This window comes from Seriola lalandi, unplaced genomic scaffold, assembly GCF_002814215.2.
Source record: "Seriola lalandi dorsalis isolate HSWRI2012SDOR001 ecotype SW California unplaced genomic scaffold, Sedor1 jcf7180002054560, whole genome shotgun sequence".
Taxonomy (NCBI): Eukaryota; Metazoa; Chordata; class Actinopteri; order Carangiformes; family Carangidae; genus Seriola; species Seriola lalandi.
Window position 1 is genome coordinate 58,510 of NW_019525113.1, and position 25,355 is coordinate 83,864.

Sequence of the window (25,355 nt, forward strand, 5' to 3'; positions counted from 1 at the left end):
TGTTGTATGTTGTTTATCACCAGTACGTACACCTACACTGCCATGGTTTACACACTATTTCAAAGGCAGATACATCAAACAGCCTATTTCACTTGAGCAGCCTGGCACTCAAGTAAAGCAGGGAGCTTGCACAGTGGCACCTTGGCAGTACTGGCTGTTCTGTACAAACTAAGAACTCTTTTTAAAAGTCTAAAAATCTTTCAGTGACTGCATCACTGAAATAGTTTTAGCAGGCATCCTGTGGTGCCGCAGACGGTGGAGAGTACAGCTGTGATTACAGTAGAGTCACTACGGCAATACAACGCCTGGGGAAGGAGGAGAGAAAGTGGGACACACAGCTACAGTAAAGAGAATGAAATGAAGAGTTGATGAAGAGAGAATAAAACGTGGGGGGTGGGGTGGGGGGGGGCAGACAGACAGAGAGAAATGGGGCATAAAGCTAAAGCACAGAGAGGTTGACAGAACAGAGTGCACAACAGAGTGTGAAGAGGAAGCAGAGACTTAGAGAGACGCTGTTTCTACTTCAGCCGAACATTGGATACTACTTCTTTTGAATATTAATGTTGTGAAAATTAAAATGTAAATGATGTGCACTTCCATTATGTACGTTGAAGGACATAAATCGATCTTCAGCTGAAATCAGCTCATTATTTAACCAGCAAATACCTTTCAATTTATTGCATTGTATTTTCATGAAAACAGCTCAAAGTGAGGAGAAATCTTATGTGTATTTTTTCTATACTCTAGTCTGTCGGTTCGGATGTTGACAAATGTAAAAAGGTTTTTAGCAGCACTAAAATGATTAGTTAATTAATAAATAAGATCAACAGAAAAATTAACTGACAATAATTTTGATAAATAATGAATCACTTGAGATTGTTCCCGCTGTGGAAGAACCACAAGACTGCTGTTCTGCATTTTATACTTTTGGATTTGATCAGACAAAAAAGCCATTTAAGAGATTAATCTTAAATTATATCTTTACCTTTCACTGCATTAAAAAAATATTCAACAATTGTAACAAAGTCTGACAGTTTATAGACCAAATCGAAAATGGATTGATGAATCCAAAAAAAAAAAAGACAATAGGTAATATAATATTAATAGTAAGAAATTTAGATGTGGTATAATCAAACTGAACAGTTGCTCCAGCCCTAGTTTGTAGGTTAGAGAGAAAGTGATTGCAGGAAAAAAGCGGAAGGCATTGAGAGAGAGGATATGTGACAGACAGAGACAAAGAGATGGAGAGAGACAGTGTCACCTGGCAGCATGCGTAGTGTCCTACACCGGCAACAATAATGCTGACAAGACAGGACACAACTGGCAGCCCCAGCCCTGACACAGCTGCGCTATGCTGCACTAGACCACTACCACACTGCAGAGGACACACACACACACACACACACACACACACACACACACACACACACACACACACACACACACACAGCATGTTAAAACCAAGGTCCCAAGGTCTTAGCTTAAAGATTTGGAGAGCAGGTTCACAGTGTAATTAAGTCGACACCTCTCTGCTGGAACAGAAGGTAAATGATGCAACAAAGAGTGAATCTCACAGGCGCTGTTCAACATGAACAGGTCTGTGTTCCCACAAACATACAGACAACCGTCCATCACCTCAGTTTCACCTCTGTTACAGAGAGTCAGTAGCTTATCAGCTGGTGATAACACTCTGACTGAATATTAACTGTGCTGTGAAGTAGACCTGAACTCCAAAGTGGGTTTAGTGACATGATAATGGTACTTTATAAAAGATGAGTAGTTATCTCCTGCTGTATATCTCAGATACAAAATTATCAACTTCAATCGATGGCTGTCTGAGAACTCATATGCAGCTTGTTGGCAATGAGCACTTCCACTCTTCGTCATATGTGCAATGTTGCTTGGCAGCAGTCAGTCTCTATACGTCTGTGTTCCTGAAAACTACCCACACTGGGTTGAAGTGTGCTACGACAGAACGGTTTAGATTTCACAGCCACTATCGGATACGATCTGAACATGATCAGGATGTTTTCCCACACTTATCTACCTTTTGTTTATTTTCTCACGAGAGCTAAGAGCAATTCAAGGTCTTTACAATGACGAATCTAAATCCTCTTTTTTGATTAGTGAATGTTAGAAATTTAGTCTGCAGGTAATATGCAGTAGATCTGAATCTGTTTATACTTGAAAATATTAATTTGCTCAGACATCACACTGAACTGAGATTTTCTTTTAGACTGGCTCAGACATGTCTGGTGGTGAAAAACTTTCTCTTCCTGTATCCTCTTTTAGCCAAACTAAGGACAGAAGTTGTGCAAAGTCACACAGAAATGAAATGTCGTGTTCATGCTTTTATCTAATGTTATTTATTGGTTCATTACATGGTCTGGACAGGAAACAAAACAAAGAGGAGCTGTTTAAAAGGTTGGGCTGGGCCATAACTGATACACTAACACAGAGGAAACTGTAGACACACAAGCAGGATTGCTGTTAAACAAATCCGTGACAACAACAATATGAGGTTGGATTAGGATTAGAATTTAAGAATAGAATAAGATTATGACTTTTTTGCCATCTCGAGTTACAAAGGTGATAATATACTTAGATTTCATGTTATCATGTTAACAGTCAGAGCAGCAAAGTGATCAACTTGGCATCCTGACCAGTATCTAGGCCGGTGACCCAACTACCACACTGAGCTAGACACCATCAATAACCAATAGTGTCAAACCCAGCCTAGACTGGTTAGCTAACCAGCTGATTATTCATCAATAGGGTAGTTATGTGTTCGTGTGTGTGTTTGTGTGAGATGCAGAATCGATCTCGATGATGTGAGCGAGTGTATTTGCTGTAGTCAAGGTGCTGATAAAAAAACACTCACAGTCAGACAAGGCCAAAGTTTGGTCAGCAGAGTTGCCGCTGAACAACAACTGACTTGTTCACACAAAGCAAACCACACAAAGTACACACAGGTTAAAACTATCAACGCACATCGGATGCAAAAGTGACAGAATGTGTGAACACACAAAGCAAGTACAGTACATGCTGTCAAAAGCCTTGATTTAGACTCCATTAAACAATTAAAATTACTGTGCTAAATGTTTGCAGATACCACATTCTTAACGTGAGTATTTCTTGCTTTTATATCACTGTAAACTGAATATCTTTGGATTTTTGACTTTTGCACTGTCAGTCAATTGATTAATTGAAAGAAAATCTGAAGATTAATCAATAATTAAAAGAAATGTTTTTCTTCATAATCATCAGTCATAACTGTTCTAGGATGTACCCATTATCTGAATTAAGAGAGATGCTGAACATATATTTATGCACACAAACACACACACACACACACACACACATATATGGAAGACGCCAAAGCTTTATGAAATTATTTAGGTCTGAAAATTTCACTCTCAACACCAAATCAAACTTCAGTGTTTCACTCCAACGCTGGCTCAGCCAAAGATGCTGTGACACGACAATGTTTTCCAATGAATGATTTAAGATTTCCTCAGCTATCCGAGAGGTGCAGCTGCAGTGACCACATGAATAATCGATTCTAAAAATCTCATAAACAGGTATCAATCTTTTAATACTGCTTTGATTTTCAGAGGTGAATATTCCACCGACAAAGCCGGATGGGAAAACATTGCAACTTTAAAGGCTTAAAAACAGATCGCAGCCCTTAGGCGATGTTTCTCACTCAATTTTGTTTAATTAGATCGCTCTCAATGAACACATGCAGCACACATGCACACACAAATAGCTGCAGCAGGCCAAGTTCTGACAGGAGAGAGCTTAATCTCATTAAGCCATGAATGCAATACACGTAGTTAATACAGGACTCTAGATGTCACTAGACAAGCATACAGTGACGTACATTACTCTAAGCCTCTAACTGGTTAGTTCCAGTGGACTGAGTGGACAAATGATGGTTATATTATACTGACACAAAGCAGAGCGCAGTGCTTCACCAGCTTCATGGCCTGTCCGTATGAAACAATATTCAGTTTACAGATTTCAATCATCCCTAAAACTGGCCTTTTATCAAACAGTAGTGCAACTGGGACATTTGCTCGACAAACTCTGTTTACAAATCCTCCCTGAAGTGATGCAGAGTTGTCTCAGCTCTTAACCTGCTTCCACAACATTAAGTTTCACATAACATACCAAAGGGTCAAAGTTCAGCTGACTGCTGCAATCAAGGGTCATCTGACTATTACAACATATATGGCAAAACAACAGGTGAAGAGGTTACTGCGCTCCTGATGCAACACAGATGCAAATAAACACACTCGGGATACCAGACTGACCAACTGTTACGTCTTCAAAATAAAAGGACAATCAGTTTTGGGTCATATTCACACATATAATGCAGCTACAGATGTTAAGTAGATAATGGCATGGCTGAGACAAAGATCACAAAAAGAAGAAAATAGAAAAAAATTACTTTTGCTTTTATAATATAAGAAAAAGAAAAGTAGGCAGTTAATTTCTGCTTAAAGAAAAATAGGGCATCAACTCATGAGTTCGATGTATGTAAGTTGAGAAACCCGTCAGCTGGGATGTCACCACAAAAGACACTGAACAACAGAAAACATCTGTATAGGTGTGATGGCTGCATATACTCTGTGTATATGTTGTGTATATCTCCCTGTTTTCATCTTTACTCCTCTACATTTACCTTTTACTTTGACACACAAAAGTCTGCTCACATATACAAACACATACAATGACACACCACTCACCTTCTGTAGGCTGGTTGGGTTGAGCTGTGTTTTATCGATGATCTTTATTGCAACCTGTGAGGAAACGATAGGAAAACAAATGAATAATAACTATATTATATAGCTATTTGTACGTTTTCTCTGCCTCCAAACTTGGTTTCTTTCTGGGTAGGTGGTGGTGATTGTCGCTTGACAAGAGCTTCAGCTATTGTTGTGTTTAAAAGACAAGAGGTTATAATACTCCCTCTGAGCAGCGCTACGTCTTCAGGGCAGATTGGAGGCTGCAGTGAGTCGCTATCAGAAAGTGAAAAGACAGGCCGGGGCTAGCTGGTTAGCACGCTAACTTCAGTGGAAGACAACATGTGATATAGACATGAGTTAACATTGGTGTTTGTTTCCACTTCTGGAGACAGCTGTTGGTGAGTAAAGGAATGAAGTTTGATGCTGAACTCAACATTTCTTCTATGGTAATCAGCTGTTAATGCTAATGTTAGCTATGTAGCAATAGCAAAACTTACAAATAGTTCCTTTAAATAAACAATTATTTTCATTATCATTTAATTTGCTGATTATTTTCTTGATGAATGGCTTGGTTTGTAATGTCAATTATAATTGTATATATTCATATTACTCTAAATAAAGTTAAAAAGTTCAAATTAAACTTTAGTAAATTTGTGCGAAAACTGACTTTAAACAATTATTTTATAAAAACAGTTGCTGATCAGTTTTTTAATCAATTAACTGATTGTTCTAATCAGCCGTAATTGAATTTATACTGAACAACTTCAGTTTTCAAACTGCGTAACGTTGTCTATTTCTTTATCAGAGCTGTAGCTGCTGAGCAATGTGCTCTGCTGCAGAGTCCAATCTCTGAACTATATAAACCGTGCATTTAAATGAAACACATTTTTAGTATTAACATTAGCTTTATCCCTTATTCAAAGTTAATATGAAAAAGAAACACACCGATCAAACCACTCACACTGCAGTGAACAGAAACAGTGTTTAAGAGCATGTAATGAAAACAGAAGCTGAAATCCACTAAACAAACCAACACGGCTTCATAAGAGGCTTAACAACATGTGGTGACCTGGTCAAAGACTGCATCAAACCACCACTGTAAACCACCAATATAAGACTGTCTTCTGTTTTATAGGGGCAGAATGCAACAGCACTCACATGATCAAGCCAGCGGCGGGCACATGAACTTTCTACTGAGTCTGATGGAGTTATCAACTCAGCTAATGTAGGTCAGGTTTTTACAAGAAGAAAGACTGCAGTGTATTTAAACACACAGGCGTACACCTACACAAAAGAAAAACATGACTGCCTCTCTTCAGGGGTTTAAGGCCTTGACTGTGCTGGGAGACAAGACAGTTTTGGCTGACTATATATGCCTATAACAGAACATGGTCTGAACTTGCAGGAACAACCCTTTAAAACTCAATCTCTGGGCTGAGGCCCAGGGTTCTGCTCTGTTCTGTTCTGGCACCCAAACCCTGGTATTCACCCATGAGACTGCTTCTACTTGTCAACTCTTTCTCTTCAGCCTCATTAGTCCTGAGTGCTGTCATGGACAACAACGCTGTCTCCTACCTTCTTGTTTCTTTTAACTCACCTCTCTGCCAGTCAATATGTGCCGTGCCAGTTTGACCTTGGCGAAGTTGCCCTTGCCGATGGTTTTGAGCAGCCGGTAGTTTCCGATGTGCGGCTGTTCATCTGAACACAAGGCGATGGAGTTACGACATCGGGCGCCGAGTGAGCGGCTTGACCAGCCGGTACCCTTCTCTGAACGGCTGGCCGACAGAGAGGTATGCTGAGGAGAGAGAGAGATGAACCGTCAGTATAAGTAAACAATGTGCCTGCCATTTTGAATAAAGACACTACCTAGTGTCTTGGAGTGGATGGGAATCATTGAAACCAGGACACAGTGATCGGTGCCAATGGCCCCTTCCCTACTTCCAACCACCCTACGTCCGGCAGTCTTGCTCAGACTAATTTTGATCCCAACTGTACACCTGTTGTACCTGTTTCATGACTGTATCTTGCACAGTTGTCATGTTATCGCGGTGACAGACATATAAACACTAGTGCACTCAAAACTCGCAAAAAATAACTTTCGATTAGTTTGAATCATTCAAATATCTATAATTATAATATAATTGAATAGAATGTCAATTATATAATCAAATTCAGAATACTTGTTGACAGTCCTAATAAACTTGTCAAAGTACTGAAAACCACACACACACACACACACAATACCAGCCCCGCTGTCGTCATCATTATTCATGTTAATCATAGTTCCAGCTTCTCAAATATCTTAAAAAAATAGTAAACGGAATATCTTTAGGTTTTTGACAGGTCAGACAAAACAAGATATTTAAAGACATCGCCTTGAACTCTAGAAATTTGTAATGGAGTATTTTTCACAATGATCAATTAATCATGAAAATAAGCTTTAGTTGCACCCCTGATCTGTGTTAGCGTCAGTAGTAGTTAACAGATGAGGTACACCCTTCAGACTAGCTCCCTTTACATGATCATAACATAACATCAGAGGAACCAACTGTGACCTTGACTCTGGTCCTATAGCCATGTGACTGCAGCCACCAGACTGCAGCTACCATGCTGAAGTCACATGGCTATAGGACCAGAGTCTGGTACCAACCAGACACCCAAAGGTGAAAAGCGAGAGTAACCAGGCCACCTATGAATCTCATCTGACCTCTCATAGTCAGCATTCCTCACATTCATGTGTGGCGGAGAGGTCACTGGTGTCAGACACGTGTTATTGTGGCTGGACAATGTGAGGCGGAAACTCTTCTGCCCTGAACTGTTGATTTCAAACTAACTCAACCTGGAGTGAATAAACAGTTTGGCTGTAAATCACTGTTGCCTCAAAACTCACAGAGGTGATCAGGGGGCCGATTCAGCAGGATCATAGTGACAAAGAAGTGATCTGAATTGACAAATGACAACCTGGAATTTTACTTCATATTCAATCTGCATTCACAGAGTTTTACCTAAAGAGCTACTTTGTCCCTGAGGACCTAAAACTCGAGATGGGGTCATAGCAGCAAAGTGCCTGGGAAAGCCTGATAATTTGCATAATCTTATAAAATACTTGATTTAATTAAGGCAGAAAGGATATCATCCTATGGTCAAGTTATGATTTATTACACTGCAGAAATTAACATCATTAAAGTTAAATTACTTCATTATATAATTTGCTTCAGAAATAGATGTGTTATGTAATATCAGTGAACTCATTATTTTATTAAACAAAATGTTGCAGCAGCAGTCATATATAATATAAATGTTACATGATTTGGCAATACATTCACAAGACGAAGTGATTAAAATTATTAATTGATAAAGATTGTGTGTGAAATGTTCCTGTTGTGTATCGAAATAATTGTACTTGTGCTTCAGAAAAGACACATCCTTAAATTCATGTACTTGATGCAGTTATTATTTTTTTCCTTGAACTCTTCACTTTTCCAAAAATATCTGAACTGAGACGCTCAGCATGACCCCACCTGAACCTTTTAGATCAAGCGAGGTCTGCGGTCTCGCAGCATAAACATCAAACTCTAATCCCCCCCATCTGCTCTCCTCTGAGCACTGAGCAGAAACCGAAATCTAGCCTGAACTTTTCATCTGTAGTGAGGATGACATGAAGAAAACGAAAATACGAAGGAACAGGAAGCATCAGAGTCCCACAGTTGAACTTCGGTTCTCGTCTGCGGGCCTCATCACCATGAAAACAAACACAAACAGCATCAACAGTATTATTGTAAATCTGTTTTTGCCAAATTCCACCCACTTTCACAAGTTAAGACAGAAATATGACAGCGCTGTGGCAGTCTGTGCTGTTGAGGGCAGCTCATGATAAGTAGTATCATAGAGTAAAGTATTTTCAGCAACTCACACCATTTTAATCGAGTGGGATGCACCTGACAGTTGTAACAGGTGTGATCACAACTACAGTTTGTTTCCTCCGGTCAAATCCATCACAGGACTGTCGAAAATGTTGCGTCTGTAAATTTGTCTGTCATTTAGGCTCACACTGACAATTTGAAATGAACGGGGAGCTGTAAAAGGTACCTGCACTGCACTGTGACATGCATGTTGTTGTGTTTGGGGCTGTTGGTGTAACCCGAGATGGACTAGCATCATTTTAATTGGACTAAATGAACCACGATAAAATAAAAGGGTAAATGCTTGAGATTCCAACAAATGAGAGACATCACCTGAAATCTGTCCAATGAGGCAGGCTTGAAATAGGCCAAAATGTCAGTGAAGGGAGAGACAGTAAACAAACTAGAGCCGCATAAGCATGAAAATGAGATTTTGAATCCAGCTCATGACCAGTCTCTCCTGCTTCAGCCCAGTGAACCAGTATGTAAATAAAGCCAGTGATGGGGTAACAGTGTTGCAGCTCTTTGCACAATGGGCTAAGAAGATAGATATGACTGTAGACATGTAGAGGGGGAGAAACTGCATCATTGTGAGAAAAGGACAATATAATGCTTTGAGAGAAACTTTAGAAGATTTAATGCTTTTCCAGCACACACATTGTTAAGTGCACAGACACAAACCTTAAATATGAATAATCATGATATAATATAACTGCCATCAATGCTACTAATATCAAAACTCACAGAACAATGAAAAACAGCGAGGTTGACATTTCTACAAAACTCATATCTGTGAATTAACACACTGATGTTGCATCAGACTCTCTCTTCCTCCTCATCCCAATCCTCCACCCTCATCTGATCCACCTGTTCCTCTTCCCCTGAAATCCATCCATTCACCAGAAAAACATCTGATTGGCTATCAGCACCTTCCGAGTCCTGGCTCCTTTCCCAGCATGCCCAAGTGCCTGAATCCCCCCACCTTTCCTTTATCGTTCCTATCATATTTACTCATGCTCTTCTTCAGAATTTCACTCCTAACCTCCCTCCCTCTCTTACCAAAATGGGTAAACGTTTTTTAAGTGAGAAGCCAAATACAAAGCAGAGCAGAGAGACAGGGGGAAGCAAGTAATAGAGGAATTCAATCAGTCCCTGTGGGGAGTGATCGTCCATTACAGTTGTCCAAAAAGTCGCCCTGTGAATAACAGAGTTAAGATCAAATTCCAATAAATAGATTAAGCCATCAGTGTGGCATAAAAGTGCAGACACATATCCTACAATGATTACAACATCTGCAGCCACACATATTGTGTTACAAGCACTTAACAGCATGTCTGAGTCATTTTACAGTTCATTCTCTCTGAAAATGAACACTTCACCTATGATTCATTTTATGACTGTAACGTAAATCAGCACACCAGGAAGCAACCAAAATCTACTTCAGCTTTTAATATTTCAACGCTCTATATGAAATGGACCACACGCATCAGCCATTGAGGGTCCAACCTTTGTTATTTCTGAGCTTGAAACACAAACAAAGCACCAAAAACAGAAACTAAAAAACTCCTGTGGAATAATGAGACTGTGAACTAACCAATGGAGCAGTTTTCCAAGATCTTAGGAGAAAGTGTTTATCAAGGTAATATAAGGTGCTTTCTGTACTACAGCCATCCCGCAGAATATGTTCCTTGTCCAATTTATTTCCCCCAACTTCAATTTTCACCTCCTCCTCCTCACCCTTCCCCCCATTTACTCACCCTTGTTCTTATTCCCCTGGCTCATACCATCCCCCAGACAAATCAATTTGCCTCCCTTCCCTCCATTCTCCTCTCCGTGCCTGGACCCGCCCTCTCTTTTGTCTCGCACCACTATCTTCATTTTCAGCGACCTCACATCAATTTGAGCTTCATGCTGCCCCCCCCCCCACAACCACCCTCCTCACAGATCCCCTCCCCCCATCCCACATACTCCTTTCAAGGAGTGCAGTCCATCGATTCTTCCACTCCTTCTGATTACCACGCACTTTCATTCAAGAGGAGGCCTCTGTGTGTGTGTGTGTGTGTGTGTGTGTGTGTGTGTGTGTGTGTGTGTGTGTGTGTGTGTGTGTGTGAAGTGTGATGGGTCTCTATCGTCAGCAGACTGGGGCAGGCAGAGGTATTTGTGGGGAAAGCAGGGGGATAAAAGCCCCCCCACATCATTATACATGTAGGGTGACATTTGCTATAGAAGGTAGATGGAGGGCTGGTGGATGGTTAGGTGTGTGCGTGTGTGACTGTGTGTGTCAGGGAGAGGGGTTGAGGGGTGGGGGTGTGTGTTGTGGGCTTTTACTATGTAATTTGCACATTCAGCAAACAAGCTGCACCTTGTCCTTGCGAACTGAAAGCAATCCAATTCTCTGTGACGATGCCCTACATCTCACATGTCCTGCTCTGCTGTCCCCAACTCTTTGCTCTCTGCTGCTGGTGAAGCTCGTGGCAGTAACTAAAGGCTAAATATATCTAATATTACCATAATGTTAATTTTTTAAATTACAGTAACATACAGTTAATATTGGCTGCCATCTAACTATCGAGTTTCTCAATGTTATGTACTTGCTTTTCATATTTTAGGCCGTCATAAAAAGTGCTGATTGGATTTAGAATCCAGGGCATGATTACGTAAATGTTGTGACGGACTCAGGGGTAGCCCTGTTTTGTCCTTCTGTTTTGGCTGGCTGTGTCTGTTTGTTCCAGGAAATTGGTGGGTGGGGCAGAGACCTTGTCAGGGATGCAACACACCTGAGCAGGCTGGGCTCAGGAGGCTAGAAAGCAGGCCTGCAACATCCTTCCTTATTCTCTTCCGCTGGCCTGAGGACTGACATTGTCCTTTGTTTTGCATTTTGTGTTTCACACTCATACAAACACTCTGCATACACACTGACCTGCAGACAGACACACCCTAATCCACTTTTGTTATTTACTTAATTAAAACAGCTATCAGTACGTGCAGACTATGTGTGGTCTCCCACTTTGTCACATACTGTTGAGCAAAATGGGGGCTTGTCCGGCCGTCTTGTCTAGTAAGTTGTAATGCTGAGAGTTGGGGTTGGGACTAGTACTATCTGTCGCCTCTATCTTACACTGATGTGCACTAGTAAACATTTGGGGCTCTAGAGAAGGATAGAGAGAGATTTAGTCACAGGTTTAGTTATGTATGACTTAAGTTGGTAGTCTGGTGTAAGTACTAGTAAGGACTAGTTTGGTCACATACTGTTGAGCTAGGTTGTGACAAAATGAAAATCCCAATAAATCTTGACTAAAATATGTACCTTGTGATTGTTAAAAGAAATAGATATTCACAGTGTATCAAAAATATTTGTACAATCCTTGTGGAAGATGGAAAAGGGATATTTGATTCATTATGAAGCAAAACTATCATGAAGTGTTACGTTTTTTTTTTTTGCCAGCATTACTATGGTCATAATGTTAGGAGCTGATGTCAGAGTGGAAGTTTAAGTTTACGTGTGCTGAGTTTTATGACGAGCCATTAACAGCATGAACCCAACTTTAGGCAAATCCATTTACATCAACTTACTCTACAATACTGCTGTCTAATGACAATAGATTCTGTCTTTATGTCAACATGTACTAACTTATGTACAGAGATATGTTAATGTTCCCCACATAAAACTGTAGATTCAGTTTTTCAGATTCACATCCGCAGCAACAAAAACTGGTCACCAGCAACAACTGTGACTATCAGCCTCTTGCTGTGTTGACTTGTCTGCAGGGTGTTGGTCATGATCATGCGTAAGCACTACAGATAAAGTCTTTGTCTGTCCTTCCTTTGATATTAAAATAACAAACTAAAACAGATCAGTTGTTTTCCTCCAAAATAAGAGCCCCAATACAAGTTTTAGGCATGTACACTGCTCATGTTTCGAAACTAAGAAAAAGACAGAAGACAGAAGCAACACAACCACAACATGCGAAGCTGAAATTATCTGTATCTCTCAAATATTAAACTCATTTATCTGATACTTTTTCCAAAGTGAATCTTCAGCATTCTGGTCCGATCATGCATGTGAACTAAGAAAGATTAAATCCCTTGAGAGATATCACAAAGATATCATGAGGTCAATCTACAATTCATGAGAAACTACTCTACATTTTCACATCCTCCTGAGTATAAAAGAATAGAAGAAGAAGAAGTGTTAGCTAAGATATGTGGTGGCATCGCAGTGGCATGCACGTTTGCATATCCGACATTCCATCAGCTGTTCTACAGTACAGCAGCTATCTTGCATCTGTGCTGGTCTGTGTGGGCACACAGCTGAATAAAAACACAAATAAATGGATGAATGGAAACTCTTTTGATACAGTTCTTCCACTGTGAATAGGCGCCTAATTTAAATGCAACTCCCCTTTTGTTTTGTACTTCAAACATATTATTTTATGAACCTACAATCATTTTAATTTAACAGTTTGAAAAATAGCTTTGCCATCTTTGCTTGTTTTTTTAAAAGGAAATCTCTTTACACGCTGTTTCTCTGCCATGCCTGAATATTTTGAGATTCAAGAAATTTTATTTTTTCACTTGGAGTTTTTCCATGTTATTATTGTAGATGTTATTGCTTGTTCTGCTATTACACTCATAAATAACTCTTCAAATGTGATTTTCTCTTTCTTCTCTTTCTCTTTTACATGAAGCTGGAGTAGCGGTAGATGACTGCTGCGTCAAGACTCAGAGTGTGACGAACACAAACATGTTTCCAAACAATGGACCACACCCTGAGGGTGGTGTCCTGCTGCTGCTCCTGCAGCCTGGGTGCACTGTGGGTCTGTCTGAGTGTGTGTGAGTGAGTGAGAGAGGTATTGAGTAAAGACAGGATGTGTGACGTTGGTCCCCTGCAGAGGAATGGCGTAACATCTGCAAACACACACAAACACACACACAGACCCACAGTGTGTGTCCAGTTTCCTCTTCCTCTCTAACTGTCGTGCCTCTCGGCCTTGTGGCCTCAGACTGATGTGTCACTGGCCCTGACACCCACACCTCCTCTATCACACAGCAGCAGACGCACTGTCTCCACAACACCACAGAACACAACAAAGAGATAACACTGTTACAAATAATAAGATGTGTTATCCTAGTGGCTCATTTGACTAAATGACATAAGATGTTACTCTGATGTCATGAGTTCCACACACATCCGTACTGCTTCTTCCAGCCTGTGTCACACTCTGTGCTTTGTTTTGTCCTGTTAACAAAAAAACAAAAACAAGAAGGAAAAGAAAGTTTCAAGCATTCTGAAATGGAGAAGTAGCCAATGATATCTTGCTTTATGGGAAGGTCAGATCCAACAGGAGCAGTTAAAGTTATAGTTAAAGGTCTGTTTTGGTCTTAATGATAATATGTGGAGGCGAAAGTTGAAGTTCTCAAAGTAAAAGAGATCCGAAAACAAAAAGCTTGTACATGTAGATTGGGGAATACATGAAAAAAGGTGAAATGGCCTTATACTGACAACGCTGCTCTACACCGACTGTACATACCAGCCTGTAATTACATTTTTCTGTAAACAAAAACCACTGGCTAGCTCTGGATAGACTGGCTCTACTGCTGGCTTTGAAGAAGTTGAGGAAGCCTCTCATTCAACCACAGTATCCGACATCTAAGTCCGACTGGCACAACATCTCCCTCTCTCTGTTTATTCTCTGCTGTCATCCAATAAAAATGTCATAAAAAACATCCTGTATATGTTCAATAGAGCCAGTACACATTTGATATCTGCTCCATCAAGCCACACAACAGATCCTTCCTTTTGCTAAACCTTCAAACTTGTCAATAACATATGTTAACTCCCTGTGTCAAGTACAGCGAAAAGTTGCATGAACTTAGCCTGCGTCACTTCCTGTCCTGCAGACATCAATGTCACAGTGATGACAGCAAGTCATGTGACATGTTGCGCTGCAACCCTCAGCATGTATTTCCTGGCAGGCCCCACGAGGAAGAAGGAGCTGCCAGAAAAACATGTCAGTGACCGTGACAGACAGGCTGTCTGTCACTGAGGAGGCCTCGCTTTGCCTTTGACCATCATATGTTCAGGATTTTTCATAAAACATGAAAGCATTACATTCCAGATAATACATTTGTTTTAGGAAGTAAGCTGCGAACTGGTCATTAGCTGCTGTGTTTAATGTTTATGTACCGTAAAGGTTTCTAGTAATGTGCATCGGTTTTTACTGGAAAATGTCCTTAGTTCGTCGTATTGAAAATATAAAACCTTACAATGAATCTGCAAGTCATTCTCATCCAGCATCATTCACAGGAACATATAAAAGTAACAAATCTAATCAGAAAACATCGTCACACAGAAACCAGATAATAGTGAATCTCTGCGGCATAAAACCTTGCTGTCAATCACAAGTATTCAGTCTGATTGATATTATTTTATATTGATTTTGATTCTAGCCATCTAACAAGCCAAAACCTTATGCAAACATTTCAGCACCGATACAATAAAATCAGCAGCGTCACCACCATCATTACCCACGAGTTTGGTTTATTTTCATCACAAGACATAACTGTTAGCAGAGTATATTTTCCACTTTCTGCTGTACAAGGTGGCAGAGGAAGTTCAATGGCAGGAAAAAGAGTGTGTTGAATAGATGAAGGTCACATTGGACTGAAATGTGTGTGAGTTTTAGAATAATTAGCAGTGAAAAGGCTGCTAATAGAATTGGCTTACTTTTAAAGGAGTTGCAAATGAGATACAGTGGCACAAAAGCTATGAGCTGAAATTAACAATTTTACACTGCGAGTAATTGGCATGAGCTGCCCTCCAGCCCTCTTTAACAATTTAAATGACCGATAATTAAAACAAAACATCACTAACATTTCTTCTTCTGTTGCCTAATTACGGAGGACACATCTGGTTTTTATGAGAAATAATTTTAAATAAAACAACACAGCAGCTGATGGACATTCTTCAGCTTTTTCCAGACTCATTCAAACTCCTGCTAATAACCATTAGCCAGACTGTGAGTCAGACCAGTTTTGCTGTGAGGCTGCTCTCGCTGACTAGTACTGTATATTACCCAAGGGCCGGATGAATCGTCTTATGTGCCAAATACAGCACCATCACCAAAGGTACATTCAAAAACTCAAAGCAGCCTCACCTCACTCCATCATTACACTGATGAGGTTGTGGAAATGTAACATTGCTTTAGATTGGGTTTCTTGGGCCCTCAGTTCAGGATGCTGGCTCTAAAATACATAGATGTTCAGTTCATGTAAAAACATGGTAATAACCAGGGTCAGGTTTTTCCATGACGTGAACAATCTCTTTACCCTCTTAAACTAAATTTTTAGGGTTTCATTCAACATCACAGGATGTTGAGTTTGCAAACCTATGGACCAATGCAGACCGCATGTCTCTATCTGCTCGTCAACATCCTGTTTAAACATTAAATCCAGATGGCCTTGTCTTTGCGTAAATGGTAATGCACAACAAGATGTCCTTTTGAAAAATAACAAATGAATAAAGGCCACTATTTTTTTACACCACGATGCTTCCGTTGTTGAGTCTATTACGCTCTTCTAGTGGACTGAAAACAAAAACTGTTAGTTAGTTAACTGTTGGTTAAAAGCAACCTCCCTCCTCCAGCCTGACATTATCTGGCCCCAGTATGCAAAGTGTAACTGGATTCCTCAGTCTTGACAGTGCAGAACTCCAAACACACACACACACACACACACACACACACACACACACACACACACACACACACACACAGAGATGCTCTCTGTTGGCCTCTGGAGATCTGCCACATTACTCAGCATATCATTCACTGCAGGGCTGTGATGATCAGAGCAGGCGGAGGAAGGGTCAGATTTATTCTGTTTCGATCAACAGCAGCGGATTAAAGAGCTGAGTCACTCCTTGGCTAGACCTCAGTTTCTCTCGCTGTCGCTGCACAGACTGATTCTCCTTTCTGCACTGATCTGTTCTCCAAACCCTGTGTCACTGCATGCTCCGAGATACAGATTTTAGCCCTTAGTTTAGCCGGTTTAGTTTAAGATGATTGCACCCAAAATCTCTGTAATAATACCTCACAGCATATAATTTCACTGTTCACCTGTTCTCTTTTATAAATTCCAGGTTTGACTAACCTGGTGGTTTGACTTATTTTTAACAAGGTCACTGATGAGTACTGTTGAGTATTGTTACTGGTGACCAAAACTACAAAAAAAAAGGTGCCACTTCAACATTTTACTCTCACCTTTGCTCTTTCAATCATCTCTGTATCCAAAAAACCTGCTGTTTGATTGTTTTGGACCTCATACGGGCATGAATCTTTGAGTCAAATCCTCTCATTCTATTCACTGCGTAATATAGGTTCAGCAACCTCCACCCACTCACCCATCTATCATTCTCCCTGCTCAGAGTCTCTGTTTCTACCCAGTCTGTCCCTTCAGTCTGACCCTTCAGTCTGACCCCGAATGAGAACTTCTACATAACATCTCACTATGATTATTTTTCTTCCCCATGCCAAAATTAATTTGTCTAAAAAGTCAAACCATGGTGGGTGTCAGCAAGCTTTTTTGTTAAAACAGACAAAGACAGAGATATAATCCCAGTGAAATGTAATGGTTGGTTTAGCTTCAAACATCCTCTGACTACCTGGTTGAAACAAGAAATTTCCATGTTTGAGATTTTTAGTTGTGTTTGAAAACACGATTTTATTTGTTTGGTTTGAAATAAAAATGTTCAGGAGAATTGTTGCTTGAGCAGTTTTGCTGATGTGTTTCTTTAAGATTGCAGTCTGCTGCAGGAAACTATTAGAGCTCTGTGTTAGGGGAAGTCACACAATAGTCAACAGCACCTACAATGTGCTACTATCTCTCTGCCACTACCAATTTAATAACAAAATGTCCAACAAGTCTGTTCAACCCTAAAGGAAAGCTCAAATGGGAAACTCCAATGTTGTGGAAATTACCATATCACAGGTTTTGGTTTTCTCCTGACCACATATACAGTCTTTTGTTGCAGAGCTCCAGTCTGCAGCAGCTATGGACACAACCAGTGGCAGTTTTTTCTGATGCAACACTTCCTCTGGTTAATAACAAGCACACATTACCACACACACGTACTAATCACACAATACCATCTTTATCACATACAGCTTAGAATAAACGACATGAAACATGAAGTAGAAGCACAGTGTAAGGAAATCAGTTATAGGCAGACACAAAAAAAAAAATGACCCCCTTATCACCAACCAGTCAAGTTGCAGTTTACATGTACTTCTGTCCAGACTCATAATATGTGTAGTGAAGGCATTGTGAAGCGCATTTTGTCATAGTAACATATGAATTCTTGAGTTAGGACCAAAAATGTGTTTTGAGCACACAGTGACCTTAGACCTTTTGACCACCAAAATCTAACCAGCTCATCTTTGAGTCCAAGTGAACGTTTGTACCGTTCACAAGTACGGGACGGCGTCCGACCATTGCTGTCGCCGGCGCAAAAGCAAAGTGATGAAATGTACGTAGATAGCATATAAATCTGTCACTGTGTTATCTGTGTGACTGGAATGCAAAACAATGAGTGGCATGAATTGAAAAAAGGTGTGTGGAAATGAATTAACATGGAGGTTAAAAGTTCACAACTTAACATCTGTCACAAAATATGGAAATCACCATTAAAATATAGAGCACTTTGACTGAAGTCTGACTGACACCTCACACATGAGTTTTATAGAGCTGACAGGATACTGACAAGACACTCAGTACAGATACAAACATACATAAGAGAACAGGAAGAGCAGACATGGTGTCTGCATGGGTTAAAGTGCAGCAGCTCAGGCCTGAGGAAAGACACTGAAGACAGCAAGTCGACACCTGAGAGCCCAGCAGCCGTGGAGCCCCATTACACAATGAACACAACAGAGCGACTGTGTGCTCTGACTCTCAGCATCTAAGTGTCCTTTATGCTTGTCTGCTGGTTCGTTTTTTTTGTGTGAGTGTGTGTGTGTGTGTGTGTGTGTGTGTGTGTGTGTGTGTGTGTGTGTGTGTGTGTGTGTGTGTGTGTTAACAGAGGCTCTGTGAACAGCGTCACTCTTCACATGGTTGCCTGATCTCCAGAAAACACCACCTGTTCAGCACTGGTTGCCTCACTAGCTGGCAGACAAAAACAATTTGTGTTGACTAAAGCTAAACAGATACATGCGGATTATACGACAATTAATAGGTGTTGAAATAAAACATATTAAGATTTGGCCTCTTTATCCTGTATCTGACTCTGGGCTCCTTCCTTTTGACGCTTCATGAAGCCAATCCTGATTTTCATTCTTACATTTTGCTGTTTGCTTACAGGTATAGAAACTGGACTGCTGAAAGACTTAAGGATTTTAAACACGCATATAGATCCCTATTGTATAGAGAACAGGCTTGCTCAAAGTTACATTAAGTAAGAGCAGAGGGAAGAGAATGTGTCAAACTATAACAAATAAGCAGAATAAAAATACTATTTCGAGATGAATCTGCATCATTTCAATTCACAAATCTGATGCACTTTCAGTATGTGCCTTATTCAAAGTAAATCTTTTTTCATTGTAAATACTCCCATCATCCCCTTGTGTACCTTAAAAAATGACTACTTATCAATTTTGAATGTTTGTGACATTTTCACAAATGTCTGTTAAATGTCTGCTACTCATCCCTAACTGATATAAAAATACACATTCAATATGTGCCCACTTCACTACACCGAGTGCCCTACAATAAACATCGTCTGGTGAACAGCAAGTAAAAGGCAGAAACTCATCAAAAACTAACGGCACTCAGTGGAGCACACACCTCCGCCAACTGCGCCAAGGCCAAACAATCCATGTGAGATCCACATTATTATTATAGATCAACAAACAGACACGAGTGAAAACACAATAAAAAAACAGCTAATATTTGGAGTAAATCTAGGTCGTTAGCATGAAGTAACTCAACAGCTTCATCTACATACTCTGCAAAGAAGAAGATTCCACACAGATTTTGGAAAGTGTGATGCATAAAACACAACAAAGAGGGAAGGTAAATAAATCCAAGAAAATGGATCTAATCAAGTAATTCAAATCTGAGTAGGGACAGTCACAGCAAATAAATCAATCTCCCTTAAAAAAAAAAAAAACAGTCACTGACGTGCTCTTGAGCAAGGTGTTTACAGGAAAGTCTGCTAAATCTCTTAAGCTCTTTTCCCACCACTGCCCTGCTTTACATCCACACTTTTATACTTTCACAGCTGAATCTACCACAGTTTGCCACTGCTGCCCGAGGACAAGTGTCACCAGAAAAACTGGGAGCTCAGTCACTCACTCGTGGGCACCTTGGTAGTAGCTGCTAAGGCTAAACAGATGGTCACCTCTCCAGCTTAAGCCAGACATTTCCCAGTAACTGGCCCACTTCTCTGACCTTTGGGCTACTGTTTCACCCGTAACTCCAAAAACATTTCAGTTGGGTTAAGCTGGCGAGTGTACGAAACCGCACACATCAGCGAGGCATTGTGACAAATATAGGTATATAGGTTACCCAATATACACCCACTTAATTTTATACCGATCATACATGGTTGAGTCGGCCTCTGCAGACCAGATGATTAGAAGCCTGGAGCTGTTGATGAGTGTTTCTGGTGTGTTTCTAGGTGGAACGAATGCCATCGGGGGCATCAGAGGTGGGTGCCAGCTTTTGGGAAACAAGTCAGGACAGCGAGCTAACGAATCTCGTCCGGGGGAACACAAAAGCCCTGCTCTGCCCTGCAGTGGCACACTGAAAGACATGTCGGCCTTTTTTGTAAGAACACACAGCTGTACGTGTGCGCACAAGCACTCACCCACACCTACTATACGATTTCCTTTTCTCTCTCTCACACAGGTAAAACCTCAAGATTAGCCCCAAACAAAATAGTGTGCCCATTCCCACAGTACAACAACAGAAAGCAAACATATGCATCTGTTTATTGTACATGGGAGCACCTTCACTGACTGTATGCCATAAACTTCGCAGTCATAGTGCTAACTAACCTAGACTAGACACCAGTAATCCTGGACACAAGTGATGACGCAACACTATAACTTTAAAGGAGCTATGTGTAACTTTTAATATTGCTACACAGCCAACATTAAAACTTACATTAGAGCTCTTTGTTTCACTCTTTTCAAACTAAATCAATTTTGGCCATACACCTGTTAGAGTTGCGTTCGCTACAGTGACTGATTGGGACTTGACACCTAGCTAGCATCTAGCCATAGACTGCATGTGCCGCATTTAGGGAACATCGGTACATTTCAGTGTCTACTGACAGAGGTGCTTAGGGGACCTGGGTTACGCTCTCTCCCTCTAAACTGCACGAGCATCTGCCATAGACTTTATATAAAGATGGACATAGCCTCTGTGACATCTCCCGCATTTCTGAGGGGCAGTTTTGACATTTGTCTGTACATCTTTGGTTTTAAAGGGATTTATAAAGAAAATTTTTAACTGTACTTAATATAAAGAGGTATCAACTTATATCTGATCTGCTCCGTGTGTGAGGGGAGGGGCTAAGACACACACACGGTGAAACAGAAACGCATCCGTAAATGACAGCAAATTTCCAAAGCATTACCATCCACAAAAACCTGCAAAAAGTGATAACTTTCAACATCAGGATCAAGATCACAAAACCTAAATCTGACAAACTAGGAAACTAGTAAATTCTGAAATATGACAACTTTGGAAACGGTTCTTCAGCCATATTTCAAAGCTATTTAGGTCTCAGTTTTAAAATTAGCACAGGCAGCGATGTCAGCATCAACTGAAGACATTTGTTAGTTTTTTAACAAAAATCATTTGAAACAGCTTTTAAGCTAAATGAAGGAGGAAGATTGGATCTCATTATTCAGCCAGAAAAGAGGAGTGAGATGGTTTCTTGGCTCAAATATAGTAGTCACAGTTCAAATCTGTGGTAGTGAGCATCTTTATTACATTATAGCTTCCACTATAAAAGTGCAAACAGAATCTGTGTGCACACAGCAACATGAACACAAGCCATCATTCACATGCCAAACAGACTTAACCTGGTAAACAGTTGAACTGCCAGAAAGTCAAGTCTAGTCAAGTCCAGATTTACTGTCATCCCAACCATCTACAGTAGAGTACACAGCAGAGACCAAACAACGCTCTCCTTGGACCATATGGTGCAACATACACAGGTCAAAAAATACTGAGAATACAATATGAAAAGCAGAATAGGTCAGAGAAAATGTCTGCAGTAAAGAAAAAGGAGACACTGATCATTTGTTCCAGCCCTTGTTCTCTGCATATAGACTGGGCAGCAACTGAGTGTACCTTTCTAGAAGACGGTCTGTGTGAGAGCTAATGATAGTGCATGTGTCTGCTGAAATGGACCAGAGTGGGTGAGGAAGGGTGGGGTGGGAGAAGTAAAGGGAAGGTGGGGGGGTATATGGAGGACCCCCTGCTGTTGCCATGGTGAGGTTGCTAACAAGAGTGGCTTGTGCCTGGTGAGCGAGTACAGCAATCCCTCTGCTGCCCAGCTTACAGACAAATACTTTCTTCCCCTGCACTGCTTTAATACAAAGTGCCACCTCTACCAGCTTAGACACATATGTTTATTTTATAATTAATTAAAATGGGGAAGGGCCTAAATATGACTGGTTATGTTGTGTGAAGGTAAAAAAAAAAAATCTAAAAAACGTTAATTTCACTAGGGTTGAATGAGATGCAAAAAACAAAACAAACCCTTTTATTTTGGCAGATATTGCTTTGAGTCAAAATTTTAATGGGAATTATAATTTTTGCATTTCATTTTCACAAAAAAATGTATGTTGTGACGCACTTGACCTTTACCAAAGACTTGCAGCTCCTGCGATTTGGATGTCGCACTCTGACATATTGGGATTTTGATAATATTTAAATTACTTGTTCGGCCCTAGATTTCACAGTACTGCGATTGATTAACTAGATCAACAGGGACAGAATAGATTATGTTACCTACAAGGGTTAACATGACTGCTGACTTAAATAATCATTTCAGTTATCTTGCTTCCACAGACTGAAAGAACAGCTCTGTTCTATGTGGGACTAGCACTCAGCCGCCAGCAAATTTTTGACAAAGATGGATCTCTGTAAAGCACTTATTAGACACTATTATTGGTTTACTGCTCTGCTTTAGTCATGAGAAACTGTTTTATCACCCTTGCAGTTATTGAACAGGAGAAGGGACCCACCAGGAGCACCCAGTATTATTTGTAGTATAATAAGTATTTTACATAAACTGCGAAACATTATATGACCAAGGTACATTGAGAAAGTCAAAAGATATTGTTTTAAGGTTTTAAGTGAATTTTGCTGTTTCTAAGAGTGAGCTTCTTTATTCTGATTATTAATGGAATAAAAGGCTTTATCTAAAAGCAGCATCACTACAGCGTCACTACTACGGAGTCCTAAAATTGGGTGTGGCCTGACACAAACTGTCCAAACCAACCACAACAAGTTCATGTGAAAAGATCATTTTTAAAGTGCTCCTGGCAAGAGACACAGGCAATAAACACCTAACCAACAGCAGGTTGGCAAGGAGGGATGGCAGCATCTCTCCCATGGGTACAACCAGGGCTCAGAATGTATACAGTAAATATCCCTGGGAAGAAGGACCTCAACTGGATGGTTTTCATATATTTTCCCATGTCTGCCATTCAAAACTTACACTACAGCCTGCAACCAGGATGGAAAACTATATTTCACTTATGTCTGTCTTTCAGTTTGAGTGTCCCACCCCAAATATGGCGTACAGTCACTGTGGTGAAAGGTCAGTGTGAACGCCAAGGAAAACAGCCAATCGTTGGATAAATTCTGTGACAGTCACAGGCACTGCTTTGAGATATTTCCACAATATGTAAACAGCAGACACACAGGGACTGGTGTAGTGACTACATACTCTTTAAATACCCTTTAAAAAACAGAAGGGAAGTGTTCTGTATTTTGTCAGCTGTTTGCTGGTGCTGCAAAAGGAAGTCGCTCTTTGTGAGAGCTTCAAATCCAGTAGGACTCAGTGATATTTCAGGCTGCTGGGTTGGTGTAAGCTAGGTGCCCTTGAGATAAAGGTGGGTATTCTTTGTACAGCTACACTACTGATGTCATGGCAATATGTGGTGAAGGGATATTAGAGAGGGTTAACGCCCCTTAAAGCATCTTTACAAAACATCCTCAGAAGTAAAACCTGTAAAATGCTTCAAAAAGCCAATCAACTCTCTAAGTCCTTTCTCCCCAAAACCCAGACGCTGCCACAGACACAGAAAAACATGAGCAGGACAAACCAGGCTAGCCTGACACAGCAGATTTTGCAATACTGGGCTGCCCACTGAGCTGCCTGTCACACAGTTTGATTAAAGGGGAATCTGGACAGGTCAGACAGGGTGGAGGGGACAGAGAAGGTGAAGAGCTGGAGGTGAGGTGATGGAGGAGAGATAGACTGGCATAAGGGAGGAGGGATGGGTGCAGGCCAGGCAGGGTGTGGAGAGGGCTGGGTGGCCTTGCATCAGATGCATCAATTATTGATCAGCTGGGGGAAGACTAACATGCGCACTGGTGACTTGAGGAGGTGGAGGTGAAAGGATTTTAAAGCAATTCATTAATTGATTACATTTGTGCATTTTGCAATCAGCGTTATCAACTTAAACACGAATCTGCACCCAAACCTCCCCCATCCGTCATCTCTCTCCCAATGTTCTCCATTCTCATCCTGGCCAGCCTGTGTGTCCAATTGCAACCCGTCCCAAATGAGTTAGGGGAGATTAGCGCGTCTGTGTCGCCTTGCTTGATTGCAGCTGCTCTTTGCACATGGCAGACAAATCTGAGAACCTTGGCAGGGAGGGGTTGGGGGGTGGTATTATCATTTTCTTCAAAAGCATAATAAGACCTAAGTTTAACCTATCCCTGTTGCTGGATGTGACAAATGGACGCCCTATGTTTTAATCATCTACTTACATGGTCCGGGTTCCGATCGTTCCCAGGCAGTGCCGTGCGTAAAGACATTTTCGTCCCTGAGTGCGCTCCGCCGTCCAGGAGAAAAAATAAGTCGGCTGTGGGTTTGTGTTCACACTGGGTTAAAAAAAAAAAAAACACCCCCAGATTAGCCTGGTAGTCACTCACACCAGGCTCCGTGTATCAGGAAAAAAACAGCCTCACTTCTCATACAATCCTCATTGTCACAGTCCGTGAATGCAGCACAGATCACCAAGACAGTGATCCAGCTTAAATTGATGCGTAAAAAAACAAACTGGTAAGCTACAGCCACCTCATGCCTGTCTGGTGTTGTTGATACCAACCTAGCCTCATCTGAGAAAAAACAGCCCAGACTGAACCCCCCCACTTAGCTTTTCACTTTCCCCCAAATCCCTCCCAGACGCTATCATACCATTTCGGCGGACACTGGCTGGATGGTTCACAAAACAATCCCGATGGTACTCTCAGCTGCATCGTCTTCTGGTGAGAAAGTAAAGAAAACACGACCACTGAGGCAACTGATAAGGGTTACTAAGAGGAAACAGCCGTGGGCTCTCTGTGTCTCTGCGACCACCACGGGCTGAGTTGAGAAAAAAGGGGGAGTTTGTGTTTTCCTCTTAGCTAGCTAATATAATGTTTCTGGTTGAGGGTCAAAGCGGTGGTTCCCACG

At 40.9% G+C, this 25,355-nt stretch overlaps 1 protein-coding gene across 4 annotated transcripts in view; it reads right to left on the minus strand.

Moving 5' to 3' along the window:
* Positions 1–25,355, minus strand: part of LOC111662237 (MAP/microtubule affinity-regulating kinase 4-like) — a 56,275-nt gene that overhangs the window by 30,519 nt on the left and 401 nt on the right. For 3 of the 4 annotated variants that reach the window (XM_087176523.1, XM_087176520.1, XM_087176522.1), the window contains exons 1-4: positions 25,098–25,355; positions 24,668–24,781; positions 6,349–6,546; positions 4,752–4,805 (exon numbers count right to left, since the gene is read on the minus strand). The exon at positions 25,098–25,355 is cut by the window's right edge. In XM_087176523.1, the coding sequence (XP_087032649.1) occupies positions 4,752–4,805; positions 6,349–6,546; positions 24,668–24,781; positions 25,098–25,100 (369 nt within the window). In that variant the 5' untranslated portion in view covers positions 25,101–25,355. Of the gene's footprint in view, positions 1–4,751; positions 4,806–6,348; positions 6,547–24,667 lie in introns of all 4 variants that reach the window. The other variant, XM_087176521.1, reaches the window with a different exon arrangement.